The sequence below is a fragment of the Abramis brama genome, assembly GCF_963993115.1.
Source record: "Abramis brama genome assembly, chromosome: 20".
Taxonomy (NCBI): domain Eukaryota; kingdom Metazoa; phylum Chordata; class Actinopteri; order Cypriniformes; family Leuciscidae; genus Abramis; species Abramis brama.
This window is the reverse complement of record NC_139982.1, coordinates 3,165,496-3,179,289: the sequence shown is the minus strand read 5'-3', so window position 1 is coordinate 3,179,289 and position 13,794 is coordinate 3,165,496. Positions and strand designations below refer to the sequence as shown.

At 37.0% G+C, this 13,794-nt stretch overlaps 1 protein-coding gene across 1 annotated transcript; it reads left to right on the top strand.

Annotated features, from left to right (window-relative positions):
- Positions 1-6,358: 6,358 nt before the first annotated feature.
- Positions 6,359-8,469, top strand: LOC311070377 (uncharacterized protein). Its single transcript, XM_084094202.1, has one exon. It carries the CDS (start codon positions 6,370-6,372, stop codon positions 8,452-8,454), a length of 2,085 nt encoding a protein of 694 aa, XP_083950328.1. The 5' UTR covers positions 6,359-6,369; the 3' UTR covers positions 8,455-8,469.
- Positions 8,470-13,794: the final 5,325 nt, after the last annotated feature.

The following is a 13,794-nucleotide window of genomic DNA, read 5'->3' as shown; positions in this document are numbered from 1 at the left end:
TAGATGCTAAAATACTCTATCCTAATCGTTTTCAATAGTCGCAATTCCAACTCCTGATTAACAATACTAACGATGCTTCTAACAATACTACACTAACAACTATGCTAATTAACTATCTAGGCTACACGAAATAATCTAAATAACTATATAAATGCTATGCTAAATAGATGCTAAAATACTCTATCCTAATCGTTTTCAATAGTCGCAATTCCAACTCCTGACTCGCTACAGTGGTTTTGATGAAACAAGATGGTTTTTATACTGCCAAGGGCGTGGTAGCTCGTACCAAGGGCGTGGTGAGCTGGAACCTGCTTTCGTCTCGTACCACCGCAAACATCCGAAAATTCAACTGCAGTAGCCACCATTCAACCTGAAGAGGGCAGCACTCAGATGTTTTTACACCATATATTTGTAACGATTGAGTGCGAACCAATCACAAATGAATCTTCCAGGTGATTTGTTCAAACATAATTCCACACAGAACTCAACATTCCAGACCCCAAATCACCAATCCAGAGCCATAAAACCCAGGCTCCAGCCAGTCTACGCTTAGAACTTTTTATGGCCAAACTAATGGAAGAACTTGTCAATGTGAGATGGTTTTGAAAAGACTGATTGGTTCAGAGATGGCACAGCTCGGTGCCCGACCAAGAGGTTGCTTGACCCCACGACAGATATACAAAACAGACCTAATTCTTAACCCTCTGGGGACCAAGGTGTTTTTGGGGCACTTGGGATGTTTTGAAATGCCCTGACATTTGTGCTTTTTTCAGTTATTTATAAACATGTTAATGGCAAAGGTGTAAATTCACTCTATATAGCACAAACGGGACTACCATAATATGTGAGCAACATGTATGTACATGTTTGTATTTTTAAGAGAATAATGTTTATGTGTGGTTATTGAAAAAAAATAAAAAAAATAAAGTTGCTGAAATAAGACCACAAAACACATACTAAATATGTGTCCACAAGACTTTTGACTAATGGATGTTGTCGCTTCGAGTTCTGGCTTCAAAATGATGTGAAAATCATCCTGCCTAATCGTTCACATAAAACAATACATTAATTTAAACTTTGTAAGACAGTTTTTTTGTCAGAAGAGGTTTATGCGTGGGAGTAATTATGCGTGTAATGGCCTATCAATATTAATGAGATTCAGACCAGGGGTGTGACATAGACAGAGAGGCACACCGCAAACATTAGCCTAACACATTTGCGCACTTCATTAACTGGGTATATTTACACATTTCAGCACATTTACACACATTTACAACTGATATTTGTGAGCATGCATCGTTAATGATAGTCAAAATATAATCTAAACACCTACTAGTCCTATTTTCTAAAATAATTTCTAAATTCTAGCTTTCATACATAATGATCTAAACATATAATTTACACATACAAATACAAATTTCCTAACCAAGGGGTTTACAGTGCGTAGCATATGCACTAAAAAAAAAGAAAAAAAGAAAAAAAGAAATTGACATTGAAATGGTACGAGATATTAAATTCATGGTATAGATATGCACTTTCATTAGATCGTGTTGAATATAGGTAGATATCAAATGTCAATACTCTGGATGGCAAGTGGAAAATAGTCCACCCAGTATAATATGTAAGCTACATGTTTATATTGAATAGCTTGTCAACTAATGCAAGTAAGACTAAATACTTACTCATCCGAAATTCTATCCACGGCTGGATCAAGTCGCTCTTCAAAATACAAACGGTCATCAGAGTAGTCGCGCTCTTCTTCTGATGAAATTGTGGACTCTTCGATGAAATGACTGAATGATGAAACTTGAAGCGTTTAATGCATTTGCTTGGGGGCGTTTACCTGTTTTGCATAGATGGCTTAACACATTATCTTGTGAATAGCGCGCTCCATGAGTAGGCGTGAACGAATTAAAGTTAATTAGCTCGTAATGAGCTCGACTGGAATTGCTCTCTTTTCATACAGATTACAGAAGCTGAGAATATTTGTTTTTTTTATATAAATTACTTCATTTAAAAGATGCGATCTCAAGCTTTATGCCCGTGGGTATGTTTGCCTGTTTGACTGAATTTTCGGGGAGTTACAGATCATTTTCGAACGCGTTTCAAATTGGAGTTCACCGACAGAGAGAGTGCAGAACTCGCATCATGTTAATTTTTCTTTATTTGGCAAAAAGCAAAACACTTTATTTTTATTGTGAGTATACAGAAAAAAAAAATAGAAACTGAACAGGATCGATTGATGTATAACACGAAAATGAAAGATCAAAATTAACAGAGCATTTTGAGTTTATTTTGCATTGCTAAAAAAAAAAAAACGAGCAAAACGCGGGGGCGCGTTTTTGGTCCCCAGAGGGTTAAGGACCTCTGAATGACCCCAGGGTTTTGAAATCTCTTCAAACCACAGAGAACTGAGATTTTACCTATAACAATACATAAAATCATCCCAAAACAATTTTCGATGGACTTATAATCAAACATCATGCAACTACATAATTTTATATTGTGTCTACAACCTATTTGTCTAATATGCTTAGATGCCATATAAGTCGCGTAATTGTTATAACTATTAGATGTTTGAATGAAAGTGTGTCTTGTTTCCTATCAGTATGATCGTATGTTCTTAATTCAAAAGATGGCTTGATTGAAATTTGTGTAAAATGTTTTGTATTCTTATAATAGTAATGATGCCTAAACTATGGCCTCTGTTCTCTCTGCTAGAGCTGGAGAGTAAGGATCACAGATAAAGCATGATTTATGATGAGGAGTGAAGAAAATGCCACCTCTCAAATAAAGACAGTGGGCCCTATTTTAACGATCTGCAACGCAAGTATCAAGCGCGAAACGTAAGTAACTTTGTGGGCGGGTCTTGGGCACTGTTGCTGTTATACCGGCGGGATAAATGACTCTTGCGCCCGACGCAAATCTAAAATGGGTTGGTCTGAAGTAGCTTCATTATTCATAGGTGTGGTTTGGGCATAACGTGAAATAAACCAATCAGGGGTGCGTTTCCCGAAAGCATCGTTGGCCAACTATGGTCGCAAGTTCATCGCAATGTCCATTGAACTCTATTGGTAACGACGGAACTTGCGACCATAGTTGGCCAACGATGCTTTCGGGAAACGCACCCCAGAGCGACATCTCACATTCCCTTTAAGAGCAGGCGCGCTTGTTCTATAGCGGATTGCTATTATAAAGGCGGATTTGCCAGACGCACACCGGGACCGGGTCACAGCCGAGGAGTACGTTCTTGTCAGGGCCGTAAAAGACCGAGAAGTGACATTGTATGGGGATGGAGAAACACCCAAATTAGCTTTGGTTAAACAGGCGTATAATAATTTGGGTAAATGTGTAAGCTAGATTTATGCCTATTTTTCACATCTTCATGGACACAATGATTTCCCTGTTAATATGAATGAATGAATGAATGAAATTTTTATTTCGAACAATTAAAAAATTAATTAAACCAAAGACAGCAACACATGACATATCCATCAATAAAAATAAAACAAAAACAAGAAAAAACAAAACAAAAAGTTTTTTTTTATAATCACACTGTTCGAAAGGGATAGGTAGAAGCCCTAGGCTTATCAAGACCTACAAGACCTAATATTTTCCTTGTAATAATGTATGATTTGCAAAAATGAAAACTGCTGCTTCTGTGTAGATGAGAGAATCAAAGTATATGCGCGTTGTGCACACGCTACATTGATTATGGCCAAGCATGCGCCCTTAAAATAGCATATGAATAACATGCACAACGTGCCACTGACTTTAGACTAGGTTTCTCCTGGTCAGTGGTGGAATTGTTTTCTAAACCTGCAAAATAGCACAAGCGAACGTTTGCGCCGGAACACGCCTCCTCTTTGCGCTGAACCGCCCCTGGGAGCGCAAGTGTTAGTTTACCGACGTGCATATGTGGAGGGAAAAGTCTTCTGTGCGTGGGTGCAAAATTGGTCCCGCAAAATTGGTCCCACGGGTGCAAAATTGGTCTAATTGGTCAGATCTCTTCCAGGAGGTTGGACAAACATTTGAGTTTAAAATCTTAAGACCCGAACAAAGCTTTTAGCAAAAGGCGAAGGGAGAAGATAGATAGAGAAAAATGTAGATTCAAAAACGATCATGGAAAAGCCATGACGTATTAACCAGACAGACTAGTAACAATGTAGACGAGCAGAGACGAAAGAACCCAAATTAAGATCAGAAGAACATGGATTAACAGCTTCATTCAAGCCATCTAACTACTCTTGCCTCAATTTTCTTTCTTTTCTTAGTTTTCTTTTCTTTTCTTTTCCGTTGTGAGTCTCGGTTCTAAGTTAAGTTTGCGGCAAAGTTTCGGTCCACGATTTGACTGCAAAACCGACTTCAAAGACTTTCCATCCATCCGCCAGCACACCACGTGATTGGCCACCCCAGACATCTATCCAGGCACGAGGAGACTAGCCAACGAACAAACCCGGAAAACCCCTTTTACACCGACAAAAGGGAATCACCAAAAGGAACGCAAAGACAAGCAAGTAGCCTCCAGACTTAAGCTGAACTGGTGCATTGATATAGATTTAATAACCTGCCTAAGAAACGATAGAAGGGTTAAATTAATGATTGATGGTTCGTTCAGGTCATGTCTTATAAGTGCATATAGAATCTTGAGATTTCATCATCTCACTCTTAAAACTCATTCTTTCCTTCTTTCTGCAACTCGTATGCATGTGTGTGTGCATGTGTTTGTGTTAGATATTAGTTTTATGTGTTAGAATAATCAATAAAGTCTTGTTTGTATTTGAAGTGTTACTGTTATGTGCTTACGAATTTAATGTCTTAAACTGTTGATCTAAGTTACCTTGCTAATATATAGTGTTTCACTATAGTTTGGATATTTATATCTGCTGCAGAGCTGATAGTTACGGCCGGTTCAAATGAACCCTGAACGAGTCATTTGCTTGGTCGTAAATAAGTGATTCTTTCGAATTCCCTAAAAATGTATTAATAATTCCTTTTGAGCTAAATTGACCTGTCGGAATCACTACTAAAACATTACATATTGTAGAATTAAAACACTTTATACCCAAATGTCAAAAAAGTTACTTGAATCAATGAACAGCACTAATAAAGCCCCATTCTTACAGATCATTAACTAAAAAAAGTTGGCTTAGGGTTTAGTTACCCTTTAAAGCTGCAGTCTGTAACTTTTTTGGGTTAAAAATTATCCAAAATAAATGTTTGAGCAAGTACATAACCAGCCAGTGTTCAAAACTCTCTACTTGCCTTAGCTCGATTCAGAACGCTCAGCTTGTAATAATGATTTTTATTCCAGTGGTACTGGTGGATTTCCGCAGGTGTCTTTGCGCCATTACATCACATCTGTACACATAAAGAAGGAGTCTCGGCTAGTAGGCTATGAGTGTGAGGATGTTGGAGGTGGAGATTTATAGCCTTTTCTCACAGCACTTGATATAATTAAACTTTTCAATTTGATGGCGGATCCAGAAAGGTACAAACAACAATCACCAGTGACAACTGGAGACTCACTCGTTGTAAAATGCAGAAAACTTAATTCGGACTTCGGAGTGGCTACAGAATAAAATAAAAGACTGCAACCGGTCCATGCGAAAACAAGGATAATATCGGAAGGGAATTAAATGCAGTCACGCAATGCTGATGTTGTTAATATTAACAATTTGAGAACAAATTATAATTTGCACGGTTTGACGTGATATGATAAGCGATCGTTAGATTTAATCAGCACGATTTACTGCAATGCTTTTCAATAATTCCCTTTAAATAGACTCCTAAGCCTTTACTGCATAATGGTTTGCCAGCTGATGTACATTTGGTTAATATAATTAAAAAGCTAACAACAATCAGTGTAATTATAATTTTATTCTGTGCATGAAAACACTTGAGCACATGGTTAGCCTACTTGAACAATGGGTGTATTAACTTCAGAACTATATTCATATACTGAGATGTAAAGATGTTTTGTTTGCAGTAATGGCCAGCTGTTAACAGTGATAAGGTAAAGCTAAGAGCGGTCCAGTCTAACCTTCCGAACGTATGACTTACAGAAAGTATACTTAACTAAGAACGTTTCGGGAAACGCGTATTATCGATAAGGTACAGCTTAAGGTAAAACTTAAGAACGACGTAGAGTTAAGAAGGTTTCGGGAAACACGTATTAACGATAAGGTACAGCTTAAGGTAAAACTTAAGAACGACGTAGAGTTAAGAAGGTTTCGGGAAACACAGCCTAGATTAGGGATCAAGAGGAAAATCAAATCAAATGCACCTTTTACCCAGAGTCGCATTTAGCTCCATTGTACCCTTATTTATTTATTTTTTTTATTTGTTTGTTTTGCAGAAATACAAGCCATGGATAGCATTGCAAAGAAAACCCAAAGCCTTACCACTGCTGAGGACATGAGGAACCAAACCAAACTCATGATGCAGCCCTATGCCAACTGGGAAGAGTATCTGAGTCCAGCGCCGCTTTCAATAGCCATCCTGGGAGAGCTGGTGTTCATCTCGTCCTCAACAGATTTCTCCATCAATAAAAATCCCCCCATAGGAGGCTACAAATACATTAAATACCCTGATTCCTTCCGCGCTTGCCTCATGCAAGTGTGTAACTCTGGTTGGTGGGCATTTAATGAGGCCCATAATAACATGGATCAGATTCGCCTCCACACTGCCAACGTTCCAGATTACATGAAGCAAGCTGTGAAGATTCTGTTCCAAGGTGATGATGAAGTTGTCAAAGCACATCTTCCTAATCAGCTGGAAAATATCAAAGTCATTGCAGATGAATGTCTGCGGTTGTCTGATTCAACTGAAAAGCGTTTTGGTGATGTCATCAACACCATCCACGAGCTGTTAGAAGTGTGTGTGAATGCAAAACACTGTTATGGTGAAGAGATGGAAGCAAACAAGAAGAAACTAGAAGAGACCGAACTGAGAAAGCAGTCAGCTGAAGAAGCCAAGGAAAGGACTCAGAAGGCAATGAGTGCCATGGAGAAGGAAATGGAAGAGGCTCGTAACAACTACAGTAAAGCTCTGGATTCTCTCCCTAGTGGATGGGATATGGTTGGCATGGATATTGTGAGTGAGCTTGCAACAGGCATATCACGCCTGGTTGATGGAATGGTAACTGTTATTACTCGCCGAGCGGAGAGATATGGGTCTTCTGCAACACAATCTAATGATAATACTGAGGGCAACATTAAAGATCAGGGAAATACAATAGATTTGGTTGCTGAAATAACTGCATATAGTAAGTCTGGTGAAATCGTACAATATGTCAAGAAAGTTGAGGAGCAAATGAATTTGAAATCTGAGGATGATGAAATTGATTGGACAAATCTGTTTGATCACAAGAATACATGTACAAAAACTGATTACATGAAACTACAGTTCAAAAGAATCAGCGAAGATTTACAGAAAATCACCGACAGCCCAGCAAAGACAGAAGCTCAGAAGTTATGCGACAATGGCTTGGAAATATGCAACCAGCTGGCAAAATATGCACCAGATGGCAAATGTGACAAAGACAAAAGCAATGAGATAAAAGTTAAGGTCTCAGATCTGATCAAGTCAGCTCTTGATTTTGATTGCAAAAGCAAACGTTTCACAAATTCTCCAGCCATATATTCAAAGCCACCAATGATGCAAAAAGAAGAAAACAAGTCAGAGAACATGCGTCCTTCTCAGAGAGCAGCAGAGAATGCACGATTCGCCATTGAGCAGACCCGAGCTCAGTTGAACAACACAAAAGAGACCAATGAGAAGTGTCTGGAGAACTTCGAGAAGAACCAGAAGGAACTAACTGAAATCCTGGTCACTATGAGAAATTGTGAACTGAAAGAGATCGACTTCAAAACTACCATAAAAATGCTGTTCAAAGGAATGGAGGCCATGGGGAGAGTGAAGGAGCAGTGGGAGAAGATGGTACGCTTCTTTCAAATGGTTTCCAACATTGTGAAAACCAGCCTGAGCAAAACTCTCACAGACTTTGTCTCAACATCCAAGGAAACACAAAAACTCTCCTACAATGGAAAGCTCTTCTCAAAAGATCTGCTGTACACTCAAGCCTTCCAAGCCTGTAACATTGTTAGTCTGGTCAATATGATCTCTGGAACGTACACAGAGATTTCCGACAAGTACCTGATGGACCGTGTCAGTTCACTGAGCAAACTGATGACCATGGATCCGAGTAAGCCAGAATTTGAGGGTGAGCGACATCAGCTCCAGGAGGGCTGTAGAGAGGCACAGGAAGGCATCTTAAAGCTTGTCCTGAAGAATAAAGATGAGTTTGACAAGAAGACCACTGCAAGACTAGAAAAGATCGATCGAGAGTTGCTTGCCATTCTGCCCGCTGTTCCTCCAGAGAAAATCAAGATTATGGAAGACTCTGTAAAAGCTGGATTCAGTGAGGAAGAAGAAGCATCACCCTACTATTGAGAGAATATACTGAAGAAATGTGTATTTTCCAGTTTTACATTGGTAAGCACCGGATGATAATATATATTTCAGATTGAAGCTTTGTTTTTCTTTAACATGTAGAAATAATGGGTCATTTTATTTAATTCTATTATTTGACATTTGTTTCTTCAATCGGGATTGTCAGAGTGTTTTTAAAGCGTCATGAATTCAGAAATTTCACTAAAGAAAATGTAAAAAATTTGTAATATTAAAACTAAAAATTTGTAATATTAAAGTCACATTTCACCTTAATTTGACTTCAACCTTTTCTGTGTGATAGTTTTGTTTGTTTAAATAGTTTAGGATATCAGGATTTAAATAACTGTGTATCTCTCTTGCTTTTCAGAAAATATGAAAAAAGACAAAGACAACAACCATTCCTGTCATCCCTCAAAATCTGAAATCTTGTTTAGTGTGGGGAACTGGAGAACATCTTTTCGAGTATCGGTATTTAGTGGAATTTTACTTATAGTGTTTGCTTATGTATTTCTGTTTGGGTTTTAGTGGTACTTCCTTTTACTTTTCCATAGTGTGTTTCTTACTCTATGCAAATATTAATGGAAAGCACAACAAACAGCTGTTATAGTTCTGCTTTAAGTGTGTTTGTTCTGATATTGTCTTCTGCTATTGATTTTAATTACATATAATGGACTCTTATGCTTGCCAATCTGTGTACCTATAACTTACCTAAGTAGTAACTTAGTTCCTAATAACTTACCAGGATTTAAACAAATTGGTAATACTTTACAATAGTTTTATTTTTTAACATTACTAACAATAAAAATTACTTGTAAATCTAGTATTATTCTCAGTTGATTTCATTTACTACAGTTACATTTTAACATTTTACATTTACATTAAAAAATACTTATTACATTATTAAATTTACATTTTACATAATACATCTCTAACCCTAACCCTAATACATTATTCAAATCAAAAGTTACCTAAAGTTGTTAAAGTCTACATTGGAATTCAGCCAAGCCATGTAATAATATTATTTAATGGTTCCGAGCTTACAATATAATTGTTATGAACTATCGTTAACAAAGATTATTAAATACTGTAATAAATGTATTGCTCATTGTTAGTTAATAAATGAACTAACATCAATTAATGAAACCTCATTGTAAAATGTTACCAAAAATCTTATCTAAAGATAAGTTCTGTTCTGTATAACCTGTTGTATAACCTGTATAACCTTCTGTATAACCTGTAAGCTCTGTTCTGTATAACCTGTTGTATAACCTGTATAACCTTCTGTATAACCTGTAAGCTCTGTTCTGTATAACCTGTTGGTCAGAGTTCACATTTAAGGCTTTTAATAGACATTATCAATGTAACTTTAAATAAATTTAATAAATGTTGATTATTATAACAAACCACTAAAATAAGTTTTTTATTATTTTATATTATAACTTAATCATTATATTACCCCCTTATAGTTCCGCATATACATGTACATGAAAATCACTATCCAAACTTAAATGGTTGTAATTCAAGAATGCTTTGGAATATAGAGCTTTGGTCTTGTTTTAAAGAAGACATTTGCCAGATTATTGTAGAAGTGAAATAAATTCTGAAAGTGAAACAGAAAAAAAGTTATATAAGTTTGAGTTTATGAAAATGTACAATGTAAAAAAAAAAAGTAAGATTTTATTTGGACGCAGTACCAAACTAGATGGACAGTCTAGCTTCCTTACTGACCATATAAGGGCGCCTCCATTTTCATATATGTTTTGAGGGATCTGAACCATGAATTTCATTATTTTCATACAATTTATGAAGTAGACATCCTATTCAGAAGTAGTATGGGTGGTGTCTACCAATCTTTCATGATTTTTCATGTTTATTGCCATTTTAAAATAAAGGCCTAAACACGCCTAATGAATATTAAATATTCTTGTTGCAAATTGATAAATTACTACTCTGTAATTTTTTTTTAAATATGAAAATATTTAACCAAATATGAATACTGGAGATTGTAAGATTTCAAATAATATATAGTTTGTCATTATTAGGTTTTTTACTAAAATATTATTGTTCTAAATATATAATGACTGGATGAAGGGAACAAAATGTATTTTACTTGATTATATTAATAATTGCTACCAGTAACAGGCATTTAAAATCTTAATATTATCCCAAAGCTGGACAGGATGTTATAATGATACAGCCACAATATTATTAATTAATATGTACCATAAAATTAACACTTCTTTCAATAAAATCTGTAGTCTTCAGGCTTCACAAAACCTTTTTTAAATATTATAATTATTTATGTTCAAGTCACTCTCAAAGAAGCGTAAATGACAGAATGCTCCGGTCACGATACAGAGAGAAGCAGACAGGTAGTAAATTCAAATATGGGTTATTGAACAGAGGCACGAGTGGAACGGCAGAGGAGACTGGTGAGTTTGTATCAGAGAATCAGAACTGGATGGTGAACTTAGCTGAACGTTAATCTTGATATCTTGATTGCAGGTGATGGAAGAGGATTCGACGGGCTGAAGGCTATAGACAGATGACGGAAGAAAGATGACGGATGATCGGAGACGAAGTTCAGAGAGTAGTGATGTGTAGTGATGTGACGTTCGACACCGAGGTTTCGAAGCTCGTATCAGAAAAACAAAACTAGCTATGCCAGCGAGTAGCCTGCTCGGTTGCCCTTTTGTGCATCGTCTGAAAAAACACTTATCTCCAGAGCCATTCCCTGCTTAGCTGTCGAACGACGTCTTCAACCACCAGCATCGCCAGCACCGCGTTGCCGCGGCGTGGACGACGACAACGACCAGCATTACTACAGCAGTGAGTTTTTGTTTTGTTTGCTGCGTCACGGCGCGAAGTGGCCATTGTGTTTAAGGTCTCTCCGCTCACAAGCCACGCTACAGGCCTGCAACGTGTCCTCCTCTGACTGTTTGGGTATTCATTTCATTTTATTTTATTTAAGGGCCACTTAGTCATTTGCCGGCTTAGCTTTAATTTGGGGGAATTTAGTGTTTTTTTTTTATAACTGGTCATTTGATTGAACTGTGTTTCATTTGAATTGCACTTTTGATATTTGAACTGTATATATGTAAATACTATATTTTTTTTCAGTAAATAGTTTAAGCGTATTTCTGTTGAAGATTTTCATTACATTGGGTTTATGATATTAATCATTTTGATACTTAAAGCAAGATCATTTTGAGTTTACTGTAGCCTGGTTTAAAGTGAAAGTGTTTATCAACGCTGCTTAAGATAGCCTAAGTGACATTTCAATCAATGTTTATTGCACTTATAGTATTGATAGCCATTTAAAACGGGTAGAATATTGATGTAATTTAAGAAGTTAATGCTTATTTAACCAAGCACTTGAGATAGCCGCTTACAATTAGTGTTTCACTTTCATTTAGCTATAAAGACACTGTAGTGCCATTTTGCATTAAGTTAAAAACTACCATTAAGGTAACTGCTAACAACTAAATAATAATTAGGGAAATATAGTAAAGCATTAATTAATATTAGAGAGAGAGATCTCTCGCTACATAGGAATTCGGGGAGCGCACTCCGCACTAATAGCTAGACACGCTAGGGGGCGCTACATAAACTTAAAGGTCCCGTTGCATGCGATTCCATGTTTCAAAGTTTAGTTAGTGTGTAATGTTGTTGTTAGAGTATAAATAATATCTGTAAAATTATAACGCTCAAAGTTCAATGCCAAGCGAGATATTTTATTTAACAGAAGTTGACTACAAAAAACGGCTCGATTGGACTACATCCCTCTACTTCCTTCATTAGTGACATCACCAGAACCGTGTTTAGACTAATGCCGCGTTCCAGGCAACCTGTAACCCGTGTTTTTCCAACTCGTAACTGGGAGTACATCGATCTAGTACGAGTTCACGGGTGGGAAGTCACGGGTTTGACTGCCGTTCCAGTGCACTTTCACGGGTATAAGGTTAGAAAAACACGGGTTACAGGTTGCCTGGAATGATGTACTCCCAGTTACGAGTTGGAAAAACACGGGTTACAGGTTGCCTGGAACGCGGCATAACCTCCGCCCACAGGAACACAGGCGTATTGATGGTGAAATGTCAACAGACGGTTGATGTTTATCTATAATCGGATACCGCAAAAGTTTAATTCGAAGTTGTTAGTTTGCTCTGTCCATTTCACCACGGACTGTTTTTCTAACCTGGGATAATATCAAGCAGGCTTCTCTCAGCGTCTCATACTGACGAAGGGGGCAATTTCAACTATATTCCAGCAAGCGGTAAGTACAAGTAGTGATTTAATATGGAAGTAGCGATCAACTCCACATCGTTTCTCTTAGTAGGATGAAAATAATCTTACTTAAACTGTGATTAATATACAGAAAGCGATCAAAGAATAATCCCTTTCCAATCGTCCAAGCTGTCAATCAATCACACAGCGCGAGTTTATCTGGACACTCGCCAAAACTCGTTATGAAATCAATGACGCTGTTACACTGCACAACAAAGCTCTTACTGTATTTATATGCCTCATGTTTGCATTGGTGAAATCATTAGTGAGTGCAGAAAAAAAAAAAAAAAAAAAAAAAAATTAGTGAGTGCAGAAACTGCGTTGCAATGATAAGATCTTTTTTCACGGGATCAACAGGCTGTCATCTGCTCAATGCTCACTGCAATTTTTTATGTGATTGAAATAGATCTAAATACTTAAAAAACTTCTCACGATTCGTTAATCCCGATAGTTGTAATAGTAAAAACGTATAATAGCTGTAATAGTAAAAGTTTTCCAGATAGTTCCACATGTAATGCCAGATATTTCATATGCAAGCATGTCAGCCAATCACAGCAGTGGGCGTTTACACTGAAGTCTCACAGCAGACACGCCCCTTCAAACAGAGTGTTCAAACCAGGGAATGAAATCAGGCTAGGAAATATGCCTTTTATTTCTAAATTACAACAATTTTTGATCTAAAAAACATACTAACATTATAAGGGCACCCCTGGAAACATGATAAAATAATAAAAATAATCCATGGAATGGGACCTTTAAAAACTTGCTACCTTTCTAGGACATGATATACGGGTCCACAGGGAATTCTATCGGCTTCCAGAGAGTTAGCAAACTGTTGATAGCAATGGAAAAAGGAAGACTGTCTGACCTGCAAGGGAAAGGGCTGGATGACATTGAGATCAATCCTGAAGGAGAAATTCAGTTTTAAATGTAGTTTATAAGTACTTCTCATATCACATTTATAATTGTATTTAGTCTTTGATTTAAATACTTGGTCCAAACTGTTTTTTTACCCAACCAGATGAAGTAGGCACGAGTGATGATGATTCCAGT